This window comes from Chiloscyllium punctatum, chromosome 11, assembly GCF_047496795.1.
Source record: "Chiloscyllium punctatum isolate Juve2018m chromosome 11, sChiPun1.3, whole genome shotgun sequence".
NCBI lineage: Eukaryota > Metazoa > Chordata > Chondrichthyes > Orectolobiformes > Hemiscylliidae > Chiloscyllium > Chiloscyllium punctatum.
Genome location: NC_092749.1, coordinates 21,558,349 through 21,581,945, shown reverse-complemented (window position 1 = coordinate 21,581,945; position 23,597 = coordinate 21,558,349). Strand labels below are relative to the sequence as shown.

At 46.3% G+C, this 23,597-nt stretch overlaps 2 protein-coding genes across 3 annotated transcripts in view; one reads left to right on the top strand and one right to left on the bottom strand.

Moving 5' to 3' along the window:
* adss2 (adenylosuccinate synthase 2) overlaps window positions 1-3,008 on the bottom strand; it is an 81,340-nt gene extending 78,332 nt beyond the window's left edge. The window contains exon 1 of the mRNA XM_072580459.1: window positions 2,717-3,008. Coding sequence (XP_072436560.1) covers window positions 2,717-2,950 — 234 coding nt within the window. The 5' untranslated portion in view covers window positions 2,951-3,008. The remainder of the gene's footprint in view (window positions 1-2,716) is intronic.
* A 61-nt stretch (window positions 3,009-3,069) lies between these two features.
* LOC140482811 (uncharacterized) lies at window positions 3,070-18,008 on the top strand. Of its 2 annotated transcripts, none has more exons than XR_011961794.1 (2): window positions 3,070-3,145; window positions 9,051-9,916. XR_011961794.1 is itself a non-coding variant. In XM_072580458.1 (2 exons), the coding sequence occupies exon 2, from the start codon at window positions 15,898-15,900 to the stop codon at window positions 16,852-16,854; it is 957 nt and encodes a 318-aa protein (XP_072436559.1). In that variant the 5' UTR covers window positions 3,070-3,145; window positions 15,315-15,897; the 3' UTR covers window positions 16,855-18,008. The 2 variants fall into 2 exon arrangements, 1 of the variants encoding a protein (XP_072436559.1); XM_072580458.1 differs by lacking the exon at window positions 9,051-9,916 and adding an exon at window positions 15,315-18,008.
* The last annotated feature ends 5,589 nt before the right edge of the window (window positions 18,009-23,597 follow it).

Here is a 23,597-nt window from a genome sequence, read left to right as displayed (position 1 = left end):
GGCGAGGTTCGAATAAACATCTTTATCCACTTATAATTTAATCCAAAGAATATAATAAAACAAGAATTCCCTCAGTTAAAATATAAACAATAAAGGTCTCTGTGGTTTCCTCTTTGCCAAAAGCACAGAGACAATTAAAGAGAGGAAGCAGCGTACTGGGTGTCGAGTATAAACATCACAGTCAAGGCAGAATCCGCCAAAATACAGAAATAAACCGGAGGGAGGACAGAAAAAGAGGAAGGGGAGAGAGAGGGAGAGAGAGAGAGAAAGAAAGAAAGATGGATGGGGAGGGGAGGGGAGGGGGAGGATGGGGAGGGGAGGGGGAGGGGAGGGGGAGAGAGAGGGGGGGAGGGGAGGGGGAGAGAGAGGGGGGGGTGGGGGAGAGAGAGGGGGGGGTGGGGGAGAGAGAGGGGGGGGTGGGGGAGAGAGAGGGGGGGGTGGGGGAGAGAGAGGGGGGGGTGGGGGAGAGAGAGGGGGGGGGTGGGGGAGAGAGAGGGGGGGGTGGGGGAGAGAGAGGGGGGGGTGGGGGAGAGAGAGGGGGGGGTGGGGGAGAGAGAGGGGGGGGTGGGGGAGAGAGAGGGGGGGGTGGGGGAGAGAGAGGGGGGGGTGGGGGAGAGAGAGGGGGGGGTGGGGGAGAGAGAGGGGGGGGTGGGGGAGAGAGAGGGGGGGGTGGGGGAGAGAGAGGGGGGGGTGGGGGAGAGAGAGGGGGGGGTGGGGGAGAGAGAGGGGGGGGTGGGGGAGAGAGAGGGGGGGGTGGGGGAGAGAGAGGGGGGGGGTGGGGGAGAGAGAGGGGGGGGTGGGGGAGAGAGAGGGGGGGGGTGGGGGAGAGAGAGGGGGGGGTGGGGGAGAGAGAGGGGGGGGTGGGGGAGAGAGAGGGGGGGGTGGGGGAGAGAGAGGGGGGGGGTGGGGGAGAGAGAGGGGGGGGTGGGGGAGAGAGAGGGGGGGGTGGGGGAGAGAGAGGGGGGGGTGGGGGAGAGAGAGGGGGGGGTGGGGGAGAGAGAGGGGGGGGTGGGGGAGAGAGAGGGGGGGGTGGGGGAGAGAGAGGGGGGGGTGGGGGAGAGAGAGGGGGGGGTGGGGAGAGAGAGGGGGGGGTGGGGGAGAGAGAGGGGGGGGTGGGGGAGAGAGAGGGGGGGGTGGGGGAGAGAGAGGGGGGGGTGGGGGAGAGAGAGGGGGGGGTGGGGGAGAGAGAGGGGGGGGTGGGGGAGAGAGAGGGGGGGGTGGGGGAGAGAGAGGGGGGGGTGGGGGAGAGAGAGGGGGGGGTGGGGGAGAGAGAGGGGGGGGTGGGGGAGAGAGAGGGGGGGGTGGGGGAGAGAGAGGGGGGGGTGGGGGAGAGAGAGGGGGGGGTGGGGGAGAGAGAGGGGGGGTGGGGGAGAGAGAGGGGGGGGTGGGGGAGAGAGAGGGGGGGGGTGGGGGAGAGAGAGGGGGGGGTGGGGGAGAGAGAGGGGGGGGTGGGGGAGAGAGAGGGGGGGGTGGGGGAGAGAGAGGGGGGGGTGGGGGAGAGAGAGGGGGGGGTGGGGGAGAGAGAGGGGGGGGTGGGGGAGAGAGTGGGGGGGGTGGGGGAGAGAGAGGGGGGGGTGGGGGAGAGAGAGGGGGGGGTGGGGGAGAGAGAGGGGGGGGTGGGGGAGAGAGAGGGGGGGGTGGGGGAGAGAGAGGGGGGGGTGGGGGAGAGAGAGGGGGGGGTGGGGGAGAGAGAGGGGGGGGTGGGGGAGAGAGAGGGGGGGGTGGGGGAGAGAGAGGGGGGGGTGGGGGAGAGAGAGGGGGGGGTGGGGGAGAGAGAGGGGGGGGTGGGGGAGAGAGGGGGGGGTGGGGGAGAGAGAGGGGGGGGTGGGGGAGAGAGAGGGGGGGGGGTGGGGGAGAGGGGGGGGGTGGGGGAGAGAGGGGGGGGGTGGGGGAGAGAGAGGGGGGTGGGGGAGAGAGAGGGGGGGGTGGGGGAGAGAGAGGGGGGGGGTGGGGGAGAGAGAGGGGGGGGTGGGGGAGAGAGAGGGGGGGGGTGGGGGAGAGAGAGGGGGGGGTGGGGGAGAGAGAGGGGGGGGTGGGGGAGAGAGAGGGGGGGGTGGGGGAGAGAGAGGGGGGGTGGGGGGAGAGAGAGGGGGGGGGTGGGGGAGAGAGAGGGGGGGGTGGGGGAGAGAGAGGGGGGGGGGTGGGGGAGAGAGAGGGGGGGTGGGGGAGAGAGAGGGGGGGTGGGGGAGAGAGAGGGGGGGTGGGGGAGAGAGAGGGGGGGTGGGGGTGAGAGAGGGGGGGTGGGGGAGAGAGAGGGGGGGTGGGGGAGAGAGAGGGGGGGTGGGGGAGTGAGATGGGGGGTGGGGGGGAGAGAGAGGGGGGGTGGGGGGGAGAGAGAGGGGGGGTGGGGGGGAGAGAGAGGGGGGGTGGGGGGGAGAGAGAGGGGGGTGGGGGAGAGAGAGGGGGGGGTGGGGGAGAGAGAGGGGGGGTGGGGGAGAGAGAGAGGGAGAGAAAGGAAAAAAGGGAGAGAAATGGGAAAAAAGGAGAGGGAGGAAATGGAGAGAGAAAGAGAAAGAAAGAGGGAGAGAACGGGGGAAAAAAAAAGAGAACGAGAGAAAGGGAAGACAAGGAGGAGTGAGCAAGGACAGAGAGAGGGAGTTTGCTGACTGTCTCCTCTGGCAACACAGAGGCCCCGGGCCTGGGCCCAGCCTCGCTGGTTAGAGACGGGGAAACCCCGGGAGTCTCCGCTCCGTCCCCCTCCTCTCCCTCTCCTCACCTGGCAGCGGCACACGATGTCGGCGTCCTGCGCCAACAGATCCACCACTTTGCCCTTGCCTTCGTCCCCCCACTGCGCGCCCAGCACCACCGTCACTCTGTTGCCCAGCTCGGGCTTCTTGAGCCGGGGCCTCGGCCTCTCGCCCGGCTCCGGGCCGCAGCTCAGCTCCCCGTTGTGGCCGTGGCCGTGGCCCTGACCCAGGCCCCCTCCTCCGCCGGCTCCGTTCTCTGTCATGGTCTCTCCGGTTGCCGTCCCTCCCGGTGTCCGAGTCACTGTCAGTGGGAGGTGCCCTGGCTCCTCCGCCCCTCCCTCTCTCTCTCTCTGCCCGTCCGCCTTTCCCGCCCTCCTTCTCCCCCCTCCCTCTTACTGGAGGATGCCGCCGCCGCTGAACCGTGTCTTCCATTACCACAGAACAGCCTGTTTGCAGAGGTAAGGGATTCGCCTGTGGGATCTTACAAAAACAAAATGTTATTTGCCTTTTCCCTCATCAACTTGGTTATTGCAATCCATTCAATCTCCCACTGACACCTCCCCTATATCCACACAAGTTTACACTTTCAACAACTGTTCCTTTTTACTTTATATTGTCCCAGTCTGGCTCCCACTGTGCTTGCACATAGAAAAATTGGCGTAACTGCTTATTTTCCTGTTCAATGTTCTGCTGCTCTTCCTTGAACAATAACTCCTGTCCGTTTAGCACCCTTTGAAATTCCTCGCTCCTTCACAGGGGACATAATGGAATGAGATCTAACACTCATTTGAAGAAGATTATTCCCCCCCCCCAGTTTGTTCATGGGATGTTAGCATTGACAGCAAAGTCAGCATTTGTGCATTGCAAGCAATGTCAGCGTTTTGAATTGCCTTTGAGAAGGCGGTAGTCAGCTGCCTCTTCAACTCCTGCCATCAGAGATACCAGATGACTGTAAGGCTGGAGAAGGTTACAGATAACCTGTATTGTTGAAGAGGAGAGTGTGAAACGGACTGATAAGCTAGAAGAGATATCTGTTAGGAAGGAAGATGTGTTGGACATTTTGAACAACTTGAGGATAGACAAGTCCCCCGGGCCTGACGGGATATATCCTAGGATTATGTGGGAAGCAAGAGAGGAAATTGCAGTACCGTTGGCAATGATCTTCTCGTCTTCACTGGCAACGGGGGTGGTACCAGGGGACTGGAGAGTAGCGAATGTTGTGCCCCTGTTCAAAAAAGGGAATAGGGATAACCCCGGGAATTACAGGCCAGTTAGTCTTACTTCTGTGGTAGGCAAAGTAATGGAAAGGGTACTGAGGGATAGGATTTACGAGTATCTGGAACGGCACTGCTTGATTAGGGACAGCCAGCACGGATTTGTGAAGGGTAGGTCTTGCCTTACAAGTCTTATTGAATTCTTCGAGGAGGTGACCAAGCATGTGGATGAGGGTAGAGCAGTGGATGTAGTGTACATGGATTTTAGTAAGGCATTTGATAAGGTTCCCCATGGTAGGCTTATGCGGAAAGTCAGGAGGCATGGGATAGAGGGAAATTTGGCCAATTGGATAGAAAACTGGCTAACCGGTCGAAGTCAGAGAGTGGTGGTAGATGGTAAATATTCAGCATGGAGTCCAGTTACAAGTGGAGTTCCGCAGGGATCAGTTCTGGGCCCTCTGCTGTTTGTAATTTTTATTAATGACTTAGATGAGGGAGTCGAAGGGTGGGTCAGTAAATTTGCAGATGATACAAAGATAGGTGGAGTTGTGGACAGTGAGGAGGGCTGTTGTCGGCTGCAGAGGGACTTAGATATGATGCAGAGCTGGGCTGAGGAGTGGCAGATGGAGTTCAACCCTGCCAAGTGTGAAGTTGTCCATTTTGGAAGAACAAATAAGAATGCGGAATACAGGGTTAATGGTAGGGTTCTTGGTCAGGTGGAGGAACAGAGGGATCTTGGGGTCTATGTACATAGATCTTTGAAGGTTGCCACTCAGGTGGATAGAGTTTGTAAGAAGGCCTATGGAGTATTATCGTTCATTAGCAGAGGGATTGAATTCAAGAGTCGTGAGGTGATGTTGCAGCTGTACAGGACTTTGGTTAGGCCACATTTGGAGTACTGTGTGCAGTTCTGGTCGCCTCACTTTAGGAAAGATGTGGAAGCTTTGGAGAGGGTGCAGAGAAGATTTACCAGGATGTTGCCTGGAATGGAGAGTAGGTCATACGAGGATAGGTTGAGAGTTCTCGGCCTTTTCTCGTTGGAACGGCGAAGGATGAGGGGTGACTTGATAGAGGTTTATAAGATGATCAGAGGAATAGATAGAGTAGACAGTCAGAAACTTTTTCCCCGGGTACAACAGAGTGTTACAAGGGGACATAAATTTAAGGTGAAGGGTGGAAGGTATAGGGGAGATGTCAGGGGTGGGTTCTTCACCCAGAGAGTGGTGGGGGCATGGAATGCGCTGCCCGTGGGAGTGGTAGAGTCAGATTCATTGGCGACCTTTAAGCGGCATTTGGATAGGTACATGGATGGGTGCTTAATCTAGGATAGAAGTTCGGCACAACATCGTGGGCCGAAGGGCCTGTTCTGTGCTGTATTGTTCTATGTTCTATGTTCTATGTTCTATAAGAAAGAGACCGTGGAAAATTTCAAAACAAGGATGAGAATTTTCATGTCAGGAAACTGTCTGTGAGTCCAATGTCTGTGAGTTAGCTGAAGAACAACGGATATTAGTACTCGGGTGTGAGTTATTTGATTTGTTAATCTTATATTGCCAACCCTATTGTGAGAAACAAAGCTCACACACCTCAATAATTGCAGTCCGAGACAAAATCTGAATCAGCAGTGTCCTTTATTTTATACTTGCAAGTGGGTGAGATGTCCAGTGCCTATAAGGTAGAGGACATACACACACCAAGTTCAATTCATACATAATATTTATATGATTTGATGTCTTTTGTTTTACATCGCTCCTCCCCTGCTTACATCGTCCACTTCCCTAAGACCGACCCCCATTACCCCTGTTTATCTCTTGCCTTATCCGGCCTTGTCTGTGACAAAATGCTTATTCCTGGCCTCACAAGGCTGTTTGACCTCATCCTGCTGTAGGTCATTGTTGGGCATATTCTTTCTTCATCATTATCTACCCCCTTCATCTGTGCCTTTCCCGAGGCTGTTCTGATCCCTATGACCCTTTTAATTGGGGTTTGTTCCTCTGTCTCTGTAAAAGTGGGAAACAGATGTTTATACCTACCGTTTGTACAGGCGTATCTAGCTTAACTTCATCCCCTCACAACATCTTATCTACTTGCCCGTAATGTCTACCATTGTTTTGCTGGCACACCTCATTCTGACATACAATTTTAGCTAATACAAAAACAATTATATATTTCCTCCACATCGTTTCCATTCTTGTTGACTCAGCTCGTGGCTAAAACAATTACACACTGGTGTGAGTTCATTTTACTTTGTAAAATGGAATTGCAGAATTGCAGAAGTAACATTAATTTACCTATATCCCACACCTATCAAGGCCACAATTTATTGACTGGAAGAGCAGTTACGAGTCAGCCATATTGCTATAGGTCTGGTATGACATATAAGCAAGACCAGGTAAAGAGGGACGATTCAATAAAACGTGGAGCTGGAAAAACAGCAGATCAGAGGAGCAAAAAAGTCAATGTTTCAGATCAGGACTGGGGAGAAGGAAAGGAGCTTAGAGATAAATCGAGGGAGGGACTGGGGGAAAGGTAGATGGGATGCTGATAGGTGGATGCAGGTAAGGGGGTTATAGTGATTGGTCAGTGGGAAGACTCTCTCAACATAGAGTTCACCAGTTTCGAAATCTCCCCATCCCCATCCTTATCCCATGTCCCGCCCTCCTTTTACTCCCCACCTCCTTGACCTGATCTAACCATTCATCTTCCTTCTCACCTCAACCCTCCACCGTTTCCACTGACCAATCAAAATGACTCCCTACCTGGGCCACCTATCTTTCTCACATCCACCTATTACTATCCTATCTACCTTTCCCCCGGACCCATCCCCCTCCCTCTTTGTATCTCTGAGCTCCCTTCCCCCTCCTTAGTCCTGATGAAGGGTCCTGACCTACTTTCCTGCTTCTCCGATCTGTCTGATCTGCTATGTTTTTCCAGTTCCACATTTTATCAACTCTGACTTCCAGCACTTGTAGTCCTTATTTTCTACAAGATGGAAGATTTACTGTCCTAAAAAGCTTTGGTGAACCAGATGGATCTTTATCTCAAAGAACTGTGGTTACATTGTCATCATTTGGCTAGGTCTCTATTTCAGATTTTAATAAATTCACTTTCATCATCTACTATGGCTCAAACACACATCTTCAGAACATTTGCGAATCAAGTGGCATCACCACCACATCCCCTGAACAATGCAGTTGTGCAATTCTACATCGCACCTACAATCCCCAGCTCTTTCATTAAGCCACTGGACTTCCACAATGGATGAGTTCAGTTCTGTTGAGGGTTGGATGATGGGAAACTGGACAAGAGTGTGTTTGAACAGCCAAATTTGGAGGTAACAAAAGCCAGGACAACGATTTCATCAACAGATGAGCTGAGGTAGGTAACACAAACAGAAATAATACGATGTCTTGGCAATGCTGCTGATATGTGCTCAGACATTAAACTCAGGATCACATAGGATGCAGAACTTGCAAATGGTCTGATTCACCTTCAGGTGGTAAGGTGAGAAGGGTTGGAGTTTGTGTCTAGGAAACTGAATTTGTTGCTGGGTCTGAAGGCAAAGTCTTCTGTATTTCAGACATTTAGTTGAAGGAAACTTCTTCTCATCCAGGATAAGGTATCAAACAAGCAATCTGACGATTTAGAGACAGTGAAAGAGTGGAGCTGGGTGTCATGAGTGTCAACGTGAAAACTAATGCTGTTTTTTTTTGGTTTTTCTCTCCTATCAGCAAGTGATATGGTGTGAAGGTGTTGAGGACCTTTCAATGACCAAACGTATTTTCTGGGCTTTGAGGAGTCCCATATGGAAAAAGCATCTGGCAGCAGTGTAACTTGTGCTTCAGATTAGGGATGAATGTTGACATCAGGCTTTGAATTTAGGGTAGATCATTCAGTCTTACAAACTTGTCCATCATTCAATTGGCCCATGGTCAATTATATCAGTATCTCTTTATACTGTTACTGAACAAATATCCATTCACCTCAGTCTTGAAAGTTTCAACACATCCACAACCTTTGAAGAATCAGATTCCAAAGCATTGCTTCTTTTTGTTTGGAAAAGTTTTTTTTCCCAGATTTCATTTAGTCTAGCTTTAATTTTGATTTTTTTTTTCTAAATTCGTCCACCACAGGACAAGATTGCTTTCTTGTTGCATGAAATTCTTTTAACATTTAAACAACCTTGCCACATCAGCCCAGTCTCTCCTAAATACAATGGAATGCAAAGCAAGATTATACGGCGTCTCCTCACAATTTAACAATTTAAGACCTAATATTATTGTGAACCTGGACAGTATTCCTCAGGTTTTGTGTGCAAAACTGAATGCTATACTATTAGAATCTGGTCAAAGCTTTGTAGAACTGAAGCATTAGTTCCTCATATGAATTCAAATATTTTAAGGCCTTTTAAAGGATTCAATTTCCTTTTCTTGCTAACATTTTGTACCTGTACATTAACTTACATTGACTTATGAAATTGAATACTAAAATCCTTTGCTAATACACATCTGGTCTCTCACCACGAGCCTTTTTCTTTCATGAATACAAATGGAGAACCTCATACATTACTTTGAATTCCATGTGAACATTTCTCACTTACTCTTTGCATCCATTTGTATTCTTCAGTTTCTACCTCAATGGATTACTTGACAAAGCTCCAGTAGATATATTTATGGAGTATCTCTCCACCTTGGAGGCTCCGTGCCTCTATTCCTGATGAAGGGCTTTTGTGTGAAACGTCGATTTTCCTGTTCCTCGGATGCTGCCTAACCTGCTGTGCTTTTCCAGCACCACTCTGATTTAAACTCTGGTTTCCAGCATCTGCAGTCCTCACTTTTGCCTAGTACATTTATGGAAATTGGCAAATGGTATTCCATTCATCAGAGAAGTAAAAGGAAATATTCTCTGTGGAAAGTATGTACAAATGGTTATACTTCCTTGCACAGTTTGCCCATGTGTACAGCCTGATTGTGTCTCATTTCATTCTCTGACATTCCATCCTTTGTTGCTCTCTTATCCTCTCTGTCATTGCCTGAACATCCCTTCATCCCTGCCCTTGACTCCTGCTTTTATCACATGCACACATGCAGTTGCCAACATTTTAAACTAAGTGGATAACCTATTTCCTTGCTTTTTTGAAATTTTGAAGAGAATTAGGAGACTGTGAATGGGAAACAGTAAAATCTCCAAGGACAGCAGGTGTGAGCAGCATAAGGGATGTGGAGCAGTTGAGAAAATCAGGAGCTTGTTGGTGCAGCTGGGAAGTGCCACCAAACGTTGGGCCAAGAATACTCCGAGAAGAAGATTCAAAGAAAACTTCATTGGTTCTGGAGTTTAGTGACCTCAGTCACTGCAGGCTTTGGTGGATAAATTTGTGTGGTTTGCGCCAGTGATGTATGAAGGAAGATTGGTGCCACGGGACCACATAGCTGGGAGGTTTAGCTCGGACAATTGAAGCAGCAATATTAGATCAAATTGGAAAATTCTACATTGCTTTGTTAAGTTCAAGTGCAATCTTTATCAGTCAAACAGATCATAAATCTCACATAATGTTGTCCCAATGTGTCAATTCTGCAAACATTTCATTTTTGGCATTATTTATAGCATTCATAGTTTGTTCGTGTGTGAGTCATTGCATGTACTGGAAAAGCTGCCTTTTAACTTTACTGTTATTTACCAAAGGATCTTTCTTGTATTGTGAAGACAGGGCAACCTGTAAAGCCCTAATAGGATGGCTGCTGATGCATTACAACATAATGATTGGATTCCAGAAACTTGTGACATAAATCAGTTCTGTGAAGTCAAACTCTCAGTTGAGCTCTTTGATTGGATTGCTACCTCCAATTCATTCGGCTGCATATCAGTTAGAATTTAAAGTATACAGTGTAAAAGTTAATGAATTGATGAACAATATGATTGGTGATGACTGGCTGTACTGTATCAATTGAAATAGTAACACAGAATCTTTCTGGGAATCACTCTTGTAATGTAGGAACTCACAGATTATTAAATATTTCGAAGAATGAATTATGCAGTATACCAGTTCCTTTCATTAATGCATCTTCTTGTCAGTCTTAGCCTTTATTTGTTCAAATAGTTCATTATCCTTAGTGCCTTAACCTGCTGTAGTAAATCATAGAAGCACAAGGCCTATAGTAGGAGGCCATTCAGTCCATCATACTTCTGCTGGCTTTTGAAGGTTTTATAGTTCCATCTTTTATTTGTCACCCTGTAAGTTCCATACCCTCAAAAACTGCTCGACCAACCAAAATATTTTTTGGAACTAGCTATCACACCACCGCTTCAGGAAACCTTCCAGATTCCAAGAACTCTGGATATGAAACACAAAATTAGATGTTTTGCCAATGATTTTGAATCTATGACTGCTTGACCTTCTTTCCTGAGGGAAGGTTTTTCTTTGACTTCATCAAAAAGCTTCATCATCTTTAAAGTATTTATGAAGTTTTCTCTTAACCTTAACTATCTCAAGGAGAACAATCCTAACTTTCCTAATCTCTTCTCTGAACTAAAGTTCCACATCAATGGTTACATACTAGTAAACTCTCTATTTACCCTTTCTAAGGTTTTGGTGATATACGTAGCCCAGTAGGTATCTCTCTTGCCTTTGAGTCACAAGATTCTGTGTTCAGATCCCACCGGAGTCAACCTGTCTCGCTTTAAATTAAAGAAAACTCTTCAGGGTGTAGGTTTGTTCGCTGAGCTGTAGGTTTGATATCCAGACGTTTCATTACCTGGCTAGGTAACGTCATCAGTGGCGACCTCCAGGCGAAGCGAAACTGTTGTCTCCTGCTTTCTATTTATATCTTTCTCCTGGATGGGGTTCCTGGGGTTTGTGGTGATGTCATTTCCTGTTCGTTTTCTGAGGGGTTGATAGATGGCATCTAGATCTATGCGTTTGTTTATGGCGTTGTGATTGGAGTGCCAGGCCTCTAGGAATTCTCTGGCATGTCTTTGCTTAGCCTGTCCCAGGATAGATGTGTTGTCCCAATCGAAATGGCGGTTTTTTTCATGCGTGTGTAGGGCTACGAGGGACAGAGGGTCATGTCTTTTTGTGGCTACCTGGTGTTCGTGTATCCTGGTGGCTAGCTTTCTTCCTGTTTGTCCTACGTAGTGTTTGTGGCAGTCCTTGCATGGAATTTTGTAGATGACATTGGTTTTGTCCATGGATTGTACTGGGTCTTTTAAGTTTGTTAGTTTTTGTTTGAGAGTGTTGGTGGGTTTGTATGCTACTAGGATTCCAAGGGGTCTTAGTAGTCTGGCTGTCATTTCTGAAACTTGTTTGATGTATGGTAAGGTGGTTAGGGTTTCTGGCTGTGTTTGGTCTGCTTGTCGTGGTTTGCTCTTGAGGAATCTGCGCACTGTATTTTTTGAGTATCCATTCTTCTTGAATACGTTGTATAGGTGGTTCTCCTCTGTTGCCATAAACACTATGTAGGACAAACAGGAAGAAAGTTAGCCACCAGGATACACGAACACCAACTAGACACAAAAAGACATGACCCTCTCTCCCTCGTAGCCCTACACACGGAGAAAAAAAAACACCATTTCGACTGGGACAACACATCTATCCTGGGACAGGCTAAGCAAAGACATGCCAGAAAATTCCTAGAGGCCTGGCATCCAACCACAATGCCATAAACAAACACATAGATCTAGTTGCTATCTATCAACCCCTCAGAAAACGAACAGGAAATGACATCACCACAAACCCCAGGAACCCCATCCAGTAGAAAGACATAAATAAAAAGCAGGAGACAACAGCTTTGCTTCATTTGGAGGTCGCCACTGATGATGTTACCTAGCCAGGTAATGAAACGTCTGGATATCAAACCTACAGCTCAGTGAGTAAACCTATGCCCTAAACCTCAACCTGAGGTACAAACCTTCACAAACCTTGCAGAAAACTCTTCATTTAACTGGTCATAAGACCGTAAGGTATAGGAGCAGAAGTAGCCCATTCAGTCCATCAAGTCTGTTCTGCCATTTAATAAGATTGTGGTTGGTCTGATAATCCTCGACTTCACTTTCCTACCTTTTCCACATTATCCTTGATTCCCCTCCTGATTAAAAATCCATCTATCTATCTGATAGCTAGATTTCAGGAGTTGTTATAAAGGAGAGATTAGGCCTGTTTCTACAGAATTTAGAAGGTTAAGGGATAATCTGAATGAAGTCTTCAAGATATTAACAGGAAAAGGTAGAGTAGATAAATATAAACTATCTCCATTGGTTGGGAATTCAAGACCTAGGGCGCACACTCTGAGAATTAGAGCCAGATCATTCAGGAGAGATGTTAGAAAGCACTTGGCACACAAAGGGAGGTAGATATTTTGAACTCTCTTCCATAAATGGCAATGGATGCAGGATTAATTGTTGATTTTAAATCTGAGATAGATATATTTTTGTTAAGAAAAGGTATCAAGGGATATGGGGCAAAGAAAGGTGTATGAGTTAGGCCACAGATCAGCCATGATCACATTGAGTGGTGTAACAAGTTCCTACTTTTGTTCTGATGTTCCCATCTCAATTTTTAGTATACTTCATGATCTAGCCTTGACAGCCTATAATCTGCACTAGCCTGAGAGAAGAAATTCCTCCTTATTTCTTGTCTTAAATGGTTGATTCCCTACCCTAAGAGTATGCCCCCTGGTCCTAGACTATCCCAGAGAGGGAAACAACCTTTCCTCATCTACTCTATCAAGGCCCCCAAGACCTCATGTTTCAGTATACTCACCTCTCACTCTTTTAAACTCCCAATGAGTACAGACCCAACATTCCACTTGCCTTCCCGATTACCAGCTAAACTTGGATGCTAGTTTTTTTTGTGATTTATGCATAATAACCACAAATGCCTCTGTGCTGTGGCTGTCTGCAGTCTTTTCCCATTTAAATAATACTTAGTGCCTTGATTCTACCTGCGAAAGTGCATAACCTCAGATTTCCCCATATTATAATTTCATCTGTTAAGTTTTTGCTAGCTCACTTAACCTTCACAAATCCTTTTTTAGACTCTTTGTGTCATCCTAGCCACTTAACTTCCCATCCATTTTTGTGTCATTCCCAGACTTGACGCCAGTATGTTCATTTCCCTCATCCAAACCATTGGAGACACATGTTCAAATTTCACTGTGGCAACTGGTAGAGTTTCTTTCTTTCTTTATTTTATAATAGAATATGGGTCTCACTGGCAAGATGAACATTTAATGCCTACCCCCAAATTGCCCTGATGAACCATCTTGTCAATGCATTTTTGGTATGTAGGGACACCCGTAATGCTATTTAAAAGAGTATTCCGGGTTTGTGACTGAGTGACATTGTAGGTTTAGTGATATATTCTAAGTCAGGATGGTGAGTGGCTTGGAGGTGATGATGAGGCCTCAGTGGGGGAGCACTTTGGGGCCAGTGATCATAATTCTATTAGTTTTAAAATAGTGATGGAAAAGGATAGACCAGATCTAAAAGTTGAAGTTCTAAATTGGAGGAAGGCAAATTTTGATAGTATTAGCAAGAACTTTCAAAAGCTGATTGGGGGCAAATGTTTGCAGGTAAAGGGATGGCTGGAAAATAACAAGAGTCCAGAGATGGTATATTCATGTTAGGGTGAAAGGAAAGGCTTGTAGGTGTAGGGAATGTTGGATGACTAGAGAAATTGAGGTTTTGGTTAAGAAAAAAAAGGAAGCATAGATAGGAGAGATCGAGAGAATCCTTAGAACAGTATAAAGGCAGTAGGAATATACTTATGAGGGGAATCGGGAGGACAAAAAGGGGACATGAGATAGCTTTGGCAAATAGAGTTAAGGAGAATCCAAAGGTTTTTTTACAAATACATTGAGGACAAAAGGGTAACTAGGGTGAGAATAGGGCCCCTCAAAGATCAGCAAGGCGGCCTTTGTGTAGGTCCACAGGAAATGGGGAGATTCTAAACGAGTATTTAGCATCAGTGTTTACTGTGGAAAAGGATATGCAAGATATACGATGCAGGGAAATAGATGGTGACATCTTGAAGAATGTCCATATTGCAGAGGAGGAGGTGCTGGATATCTTGAAATGCATAAAAGTGGTTAAATCTCCAGGACCTAATCAGGTGTACCTTAGAACTCTGTGGGAAGCTAGGGAGGTGATTGCTGGGACCCTTGCAGAGATACTTGTATCATAGTTTGGGAGAAGATTTGTAGCTCAGGTGCTCGTTGTTGTGGTTCTGTTCGCCGAGCTGGGAATTTGTCTTGCAAACGTTTCTTCCCCTGTCTAGGTGACATCCTCAGTGCTTGGGAGCCTCCTGTGAAGCGCTTCTGTGCTGTTTCCTCCGGCAGTTATAGTGGCCTGTCTCTGCTGCTTCCGGTTGTCAGTTCCAGCTGTCCGCTGTAGTGGCCGGTATATTGGGTCCAGGTCGATGTGTTTGTTGATAGAGTCTGTGGATGAGTGCCATGCCTGTAGGAATTCCCTGGCTGTTCTCTGTTTGGCTTGCCCTATAATGGTAGTGTTGTCCCAGTTGAATTCATGTTGCTTGTCATCTGTGTGTGTGGCTACTAAGGATAGCTGGTCGTGTCGTTTCGTGGCTAGTTGGTGTTCATGGATACGGATCGTTAGCTGTCTTCCTGTTTGTCCTATGTAGTGTTTTGTGCAGTCCTTGCATGGGATTTTGTACACTACGTTGGTTTTGCTCATGTTGGGTATCGGGTCCTTCGTTCTGCTGAGTTGTTGTCTGAAAGTGGCTGTTGGTTTGTGTGCTGTTACGAGTCCTAGTGGTCGCAGTAGTCTGGCTGTCAGTTTGGAAATGCTCCTGATGTATGGTAGTGTGGCTAGTCCTTTGGGTTGCGGCATGTCCTCATAGTTTCTTCCTTGTCTATGTGTATATTTCTGATGATGTCCAAGAATTCCTGTGTCGATTGTATAGATTGTCTGGATCCGCTGATGAGGTGTTTCAGTTTCTGCTGTAGTTCTTTAGCCAGTTTGTGTGATGGTGTCCCTGGTAGTGATACTATGGGTCTGAGAGGGATGTCTGGTTTCTGCACTTTGGGTAGTCCATAGATTCTGGGGGTATTGTTGCTTTCAGGTTTCATTCTTTGTAGGTCAGACCTGGTTATCTGTCCGTTTTTTTGTAGATTCCTCAGTGTGTTGTTTATCCTATTGGTGAGCTGTGGGGTGGGGTCAAACTCCCTCTTTTGGTAGGTGTTGGTATCTGCAAGTAGTTGTTGTGCTTTTTGGATGTAGTCTGCTTTGTCCAGGATGACTGTCATTCTGCCTTTGTCTGCTGGTAGTATGATTATGTTCTTATCGTTTCTTAGTGATTTTATGCTTCCCTCTCCTTGGTGTTGAGGTTATGTGTTTGTCTTTTTCTTGTTATCAGCGGTACGATACTTTGTCTCACTGTTTGTTGTGTCTCTTCTGTCAGTGTTAAAGAATCGAATCCTTCCACGATGTGTCAGATACAGACCACCAGTCAACAATCCACAAGCCAGGGACACAGCCAGGCAGAACGGATTCAGGATGATCCAGGTAATGATTACAGATGCTCACAACAGACAAGAAATTGCGTGCCAAAAATCGTTAATTTCAAAAACCACCAATCAGGAATGGACCCGGATCATAGGACAGAACAGGACAACACACCGCAAAAAAATGGCACTAAAAGAAAAAATGGCCAAACTAACACACAAAGAAGAGGACACCACAACACACACCTGGGTTAAAAACCTCTCCCACAGACAGCTCACAGACACGGAAAGAACAATACTGGCCAAGGGACTCAATTACAACGACAGGGACGCCAAGACAGCAGACTTCCTAGCAGCACTAGAATGCACACTCAGGAACAATGGACAGACAGAAGAGACACAACAAACAGTGAGACAAAGTATCGTACCACTGATAACAAGAAAAAGACAAACACATAACCTCAACACCAAGGAGAGGGAAGCACTAAGTCACTAAGAAACGATAAGAACATAATCATACTACCAGCAGACAAAGGCAGAATGACAGTCATCCTGGACAAAGCAGACTACATCCAAAAAGCACAACAACTACTTGCAGATACCAACACCTACCAAAAGAGGGAGTTTGACCCCACCCCACAGCTCACCAATAGGATAAACAACACACTGAGGAATCTACAAAAAAACGGACAGATAACCAAGTCTGACCTACAAAGAATGAAACCTGAAAGCAACAACACCCCCAGAATCTATGGACTACCCAAAGTGCACAAACCAGACATCCCTCTCAGACCCATAGTATCACTACCAGGGACACCATCACACAAACTGGCTAAAGAACTACAGCAGAAACTGAAACACCTCATCAGCGGATCCAGACAATCTATACAATCGACACAGGAATTCTTGGACATCATCAGAAATATACACATAGACAAGGAAGAAACTATGGTCTCATTCGATGTAACAGCACTGTTCACCTCTATCGACAAAACCCTAGCCAGAGAAACAATAGCCAACCTGCTGGACAGACGTAACAGACAACAGGACGTTGAACCTATCAACAAAGCCGGCATACTTAAACTACTGGACTTGTGCCTCACAACACACTTCACATTCAACAACCAGATATATGAACGAATCAACGGAACACCCATGAGCTCACCGATCTCTGGACTCATAGCAGAAGCAGTAATGCAAAAGTTAGAACAAACAGTCTTACCGCAAATTCAACCCAAACTCTGGGTCAGATATGTGGATGACACCTTTGTAATAATTAAAAACACAGAAATAGAGAACACGCACCAGATCATTAACGCCACACTCACAGGAATCCGATTCACTAGAGAGGAAGAAAAGGACAACCAACTCCCATTCCTAGACGTGATGGTACAGAGAACACCAAACGGAGAATTCACCACAAAGGTTTACAGGAAAGCCACACACACAGACCAAGTCCTAAACTATGAAAGCAACCATCCCAACACACACAAATGATGTTGCATCAAGATTACTATTCAAAAGGGCCACAACACACTGCAGCACACCAGAACTGCAAAAAGAGGAAGAGGAACACCTATACAAGGTATTCGCCAAAAACGGATACCCTCGCAATTTCATCAACAGATGCCTAAGGGAAAGACAACGGAACGAGGACATGCCGCAACCCAAAGGACTAGCCACACTACCATACATCAGGAGCATTTCCAAACTGACAGCCCGACTACTGCGACCACTAGGACTCATAACAGCACACAAACCAACAGCCACTTTCAGACAACAACTCAGCAGAACGAAGGACCCGATACCCAACATGAGCAAAACCAACGTAGTGTACAAAATCCCATGCAAGGACTGCACAAAACACTACATAGGACAAACAGGAAGACAGCTAACGATCCGTATCCATGAACACCAACTAGCCACGAAACGACACGACCAGCTATCCTTAGTAGCCACACACACAGATGACAAGCAACATGAATTCGACTGGGACAACACTACCATTATAGGGCAAGCCAAACAGAGAACAGCCAGGGAATTCCTACAGGCATGGCACTCATCCACAGACTCTATCAACAAACACATCGACCTGGACCCAATGTACCGGCCACTACAGCGGACAGCTGGAACTGACAACCGGAAGCGGCAGAGACAGGCCACTATAACTGCCGGAGGAAACAGCACAGAAGCGCTTCACAGGAGGCTCCCAAGCACTGAGGATGTCACCTAGACAGGGGACGAAACGTTTGCAAGACAAATTCCCAGCTCGGCGAACAGAACCACAACATACTTGTATCATCGATAGTCATAGTTGAGGTGCGAGAAGATTGGAGGTTAGCTGACATGGTACCAATATTTAAGAAAGGTGGTAAGGAAAAGCCAGGGAAGAACAGATTGATGAGCCTGATGTCGGTGGTGGTCAAGTTGTTGGAGGAAATCCTGAGGGACAGGATGTCCATGTATTCGGAAAGGCAAGGACTGATCAGGGAAAGAGGTAAAAACAATGACTGCAGATGCTGGAAATCAGATTCTGGACTAGTGGTGCTGAAAGAGCACAGCAGTTCAGGCAGCATCCAAGTAGCTTCGAAATTGACATTTCGGGCAAACGCCCTTCATCAGGAATAAAGGCAGTGAGCCTGAAGCGTGGAGAGATAAGCTAGAGGAGGGTGGGGGGTGGGGAGAAAGTAGCAGAGAGTACAATGGGTGAGTGGGGGAGGGGATGAAGGTGATAGGTCAAGGAGGAGAGGGTGGAGTGGATAGGTGGAGAAGAAGATAAGCAGGTAGGACAAGTCTAGACAAGTTATGGGGACAGTTACTGAGCTGGAAGTTTAGAACTAGGGTGAGGTGGGGGAAGGGGAAATGAGGAAACCGTTGAAGTCCACATTGATGCCCTGGGGTTGAAGTGTTCCGAGGCGGAAGATGAGGCGTTCTTCCTCCAGGCGTCTGGTGGTGAGGGAGCGGTGGTGAAGGAGGCCCAGGACCTCCATGTATGACCTCCATACAATAGATGATATTAGTCTATTGTATCCGTTGCTCCCGATGTGGTCTCCTCTACATTGGGGAGACTGGGCGCCTCCTAGCAGAGCGCTTTACGGAACATCTCCGGGACACCCGCGCCAATCAACCTCACCGCCCCGTGGCCCAACATTTCAACTCCCCCTCCCATCTGCCGAGGACATGGAGGTCCTGGGCCTCCTTCACCGCCGCTCCCTCACCACCAGACGACTGGAGGAAGAACGCCTCATCTTCCGCCTCGGAACACTTCAACCCCAGGGCATCAATGTGGACTTCAACGGTTTCCTCATTTCCCCTTCCCCCACCTCACCCTAGTTCTAAACTTCCTGATCAGGGAAAGTCAGCATGGCTTTGTGCATGGGAAATCATTATCATGAACGTGATTGAGGTTTTTGAAGAAGTAACAAAGAGGATTGATGAGGGCAGAGTGGTAGATGCGATCTATATCGACTTCAGTAAGGCATTTGACAAGGTTCTCTAGGGGAGACTGGTTAGCGAGGTTAGATCTCATGGAATACAGGGAGAACTAGCCATTTGCATTCAGCAGTGGCTCGAAGGTAGAAGATAGAGTGTGGTGGTGGAGGGTTGCTTTTCAGACTGAAGGCCTGTGACCAGTGGAGTACCACAAGGATCAGTAGTGGGTCCACTACTTTTTGCCATTTATATAAATGATTTGTATGTGAACGTAGGAGACATAGTTAGTAAGTTTGCAGATTACACAAAAATTGGAGGTGTAGTGGACGACGAAGAAGGTTACCTCAGAGTACAATGGGATGTTGATCAAATGGGCCAATGGGCTGAGGAATGGCAGATGGAGTTTAGTTTGGATAAATGTGAAGTGCTGCATTTTGGAAAAGGAAACCATAGCAGGACTTACACATTTAGTGGTAAGATCTGAGGAAGTGTTGCTGAACAAAGAGACCTTGGGGTGCAGGTTCATTGTTGCTTGAAAGTAGAGTTGCAGGTAAATAGGATAACGAAGAAGGCGTTTGGTATGCTTTCCTTTATTGGTCAGAGTATTGAGTATAGGAGTTGGGAGGCCATGTTGCGGCTGTACAGGACATTGGTTAGGCCACTTTTGGAATATTGTGTGCAATTCTGGTCTCCTTCCTATTGGAAGGACGTTGTGAAACTTGAAAGGGTTCAGAAAAGATTTGCAAGAATGTTGCCAGGATTAGATGATTTGAACTATAGGGAGAGGCTGAATAGGCTGGTGCTGTTTTCTCTGGAGCGTCAGTTGCTGGGGGTGGCGATATAGAGGTTTATAAAATCATGGGGGGTATGGATAGGAGAAATAGACCAAGTCTTTTCTCTGGGGTGGATGAGCCAAGAGCTAGAGGGAATAGGTTAAGGGAGAGAGGGGAAAGATATAAAAGGGACCTCAGGGGCAACATTTTCGTGCAGGCAGTGGTGCATGTATGGAATGAGGTGCCAGAGGAAATGGTGGAGGTTGGTACAATTGCAGCATTTGAAAGGCATCTGGATAGGCATATGAATAGGAAGGGCTTGGAGGGATATGGGGCAAATGCTAGAAAATGGGACTAGATTTGGTTAGGATATCTGGTCAGCGTGGACAAGTTGGCCCACAGTGTCTGTTTCCGTGCTGTACGTCTCTATGACTGTTATTTAAGGGATAGCCAGTTGTGGATCAACAGGTGAAAGAATTTTCAGTTAATGTAGAACTGTTACTGTCGAAGTTTCATGAGACTTTCTAGCCTCATGATGAAACCCAAATAAAAGACAGATTTCATTAAAATTAGCCATGTTGGCATAAGTGAATTATATCACATTGATAACAGGAAGGAAATCTGGCAGAACTAAAGGTACTCTGTATGAATGCACAGAGGTTGATTTTAAGTCACAAATTGGGATAAATAAACAAGTTTCCTTGTAGCATTAATATTTATAACATGAGCATGACTATACATTTGGTATGAATTAATGATTTGTTTATGATACTTAATAAAAATAATGAATGCACATAAATCTATTATTTTTGTAGTAAAAACACAAAATATCAATAGTTTCCACAGGTTTCCATTCATCTTGATGTGTTTCTTTAAGGTGAGGCGGGAGTTGTAGCTACTCCCTGGGATCTTTTATACCCCCTGCCCCATATTAGCAAATGAATGAATAATTACAGGAGACACTGTGTTAGTATACATAGATGAGAACATTATGAAAGATGGCAGTAGAGGGTGCCCACCATCTACCTTCATATCCCTATACTGCATATCAGGGGATGAGTCAGCAATCCAAACCAGTTTAAAATAAGATTGAAAAATTGCATGGAATATATAGAAGGAAACATTTCCCACTATGAAAGCTTTAAATTATTTTAAACTAGTCCAGTGTTTAGAGATACCGAGGCAATTCAGCTGAGAATAGCTTTCGTTCTGATAGAATGCCAAACATTGTTACAGAAATCAGAAAGACTGCAAGTGACGGAAACTTGTAATTAAAAATTGTTAAAATGCAGAAAATGCATTTGATGGATGCTTGAGATGTTTTGAAACTTGAAAGGGTTCAGAAACGATTTACAAGGATGTTGCCAGGGTTGGAGGATCTGAGCTATAGGGAGAGTTGGGGCTGTTTTCTCTGAATTGTCGGAGGCTGAAGGGTGACCTTATAGAGGTGTACAAAATCATGAGGGGCATGGATAGGATAAATAGGCAAAGTCTTTTCCTTGGGGTCGGGGAGTCCAGAACTAGAGGGCATAGGTTTAGGGTGAGAGGGGAAAGATATAAAAGAGACCTTTGGGGCAACTTTTTCACGCAGAGAGTGGTATGTGTATGGAATGAGCTGCCAGAGGAAGTGGTGGAGGCTGGTATAATTGCAACATTTAAGAGGCATTTGGATGGGTATATGAATAGGAAGGGTTTGGAGGGATATAGGCTGGGTGCTGGCAGGTGAGACTAGATTGGGTTGGGATATCTGGTCGGCATGGATGGGTTGGACTGAAGGGTCTGTTTCTATGCTGTATATCTCTATGACTTTATGACTCTTAATTGTCTTTCCCCAATGTGACTCTTACAATTTAACAGAAATCAACATACTGCATTTAATATCTAAAACAAATATAGAAAACCATGAGAACACACAATGTTAGATCAGGAGAAGGCCAGTCAGCCCCTTGAGCCTGTTCTATGATTCGATTCAAATTGTAGAAAATATATTTCTATCTTTTGTTAATATAATAAGTAATTAGGTTAGAGGTTAACAGTTGATGGTTATTAATTGATATCAACACATGTATCGAGGGGGACAGCTGGAAGTGGGGGAGAGAACAGTTGGATTGCTAAGTCAATAAACTTTCTGCACAAATAAAATCTATGTCTCTTGGTTCCTATTTGACCAGTGACTGAGATGATATTGTTTTCTATATGTTAGCCCACACAACATATGCCCCAGGTACTCAGTTTCTTATTGAGACAGATATCTGGAAGTTTATTAACCATCTGCATACACTAATATGAGAGCTTAGATTTATATGTATGATCTGGGTTCTTTGCTTACTTGTATTATTATCATAGTATGCACATAGTTAACTGGATGACTAGCTGACTGTCTAGCTGGATAACTTTCTGGTTGTCTGACTATTGACTGACTAATCGAGAGTAGGATGGAGTCCTGTAGTGCCAGAGCATCACATGTCGTGATATAGTCTTTTCTGAAATCTGTACAACAATACAACATCCCCCTTTTTCCCATTGAAGAATAGAAAACCTGTTATAAATACACACATGGATATATTAGTAATATCAATATTTTATGGACATACAACACATGTGGATCTAATTCTTGTTCAGCAACAATGACTCAGCTTGTAGCTTCATTCTGCAGTAAGTGATCTGTCATGATGGATGAATATATATCAATCATTATTGATGTATGGTTGTTGTCTGATATGATACTTTCAATATCAGAGTCATCACCTTATATGACAGATGGTTGAGCATATACAACTTGGATGTGTTGTCTGTTTCTTTCGTAGGATTTGACCAATTTTGCATCAAATGTGATCACCTGAATTAGACGCAATAGCATAATGTCTTGATTAACCCATGTATTTAGATGTAGATCTGGAACTCTGAAGCTTTGTCCTTATTCAGTTTGGGTTAAATGTCTGCGTGCTAGCTGATCATTCTTTTGTACTGAGACAGTGTATTAGGTATGAGCAGGTAGGGAAAGAGTTAAATTTAGGGTTGTTTGATAAAAGGCTCAGCTAGCAAGACTTTGACCAGATAAGAACTTGTAGTAAACAATGAGGTGCTGGAGGCAAGGGTAGTGGGTTAATGAGGTAAAAAAGCATTCATTAGGTAAAGCAAGTTAACAAGGTGAAAAAGCATTCATTATGTAAAATCAGTTAAACAAGGTGAAAAGCATTCATTATGTGAAGCCAGTTAAGGTTCTGAACATTCATTGTATAACACCAGATGGCTCAATCTCTACTATTGACACTTGCTGATTGTAGCGGTCACCCAATCAGTACGAATGTTGCCTTATCTGGATGCTGCTCCCTGTAAGTGACTATATTATTCATTAAGAATCTGCTAGTCGAGAGAAGACCAAGAACTCATGTCTCTGTGCTCATGGGTGATCGTTCTCTTTCCCTCCAGCGCCTGGAGTAAAGATGAAGGAGGTAAAACTATACCATGTCTCTGAGTATTTTGCTTCGACTGAGACAGGAACAGGATGACAATATTGGCGTAGTCGGCAGGATCCAAACGAATACCGACTATCGGACGGTGTCAGCAATCGCCTGGAGCATCTATGTCTCAAGACAGATGGGCCCACAAGGTAAGATTTTAAACCTTGGTCCCTCTCAATATTCCTGTGTGCCGGAAACAGTCCCCTCCCTTGATTGTGCTCTATTCTATGTACTCTTCGAGGGGGACATCTAAATGGTAATTGGTTCATTTGAGAGACACAGTTTTGTAAGCGCACTGACAGAGTTTCGAGTCCTCTGTGCTGTATTGGGGTTCGGGTCCCCTGGGTTTAATTGAGTTTGGGTCCTTTGTGCTGTATTGGGGTTTGAGTCCCCTGGATTAAATTGAGGTTCGAGTCCCTAAGTGGGTTAAATTGAGGTTTGAGTCATCCGCATTGTATTGAGGTTCGAGTCCCTGGGTGGGTTAATTTGAGATTCAAGTCCTCTGCGCTGTATTGTGGTTTGAGTCCCCTGGGTTTTATTGAGGTTTAAGTCCTCCACGCTGTATCAGGGT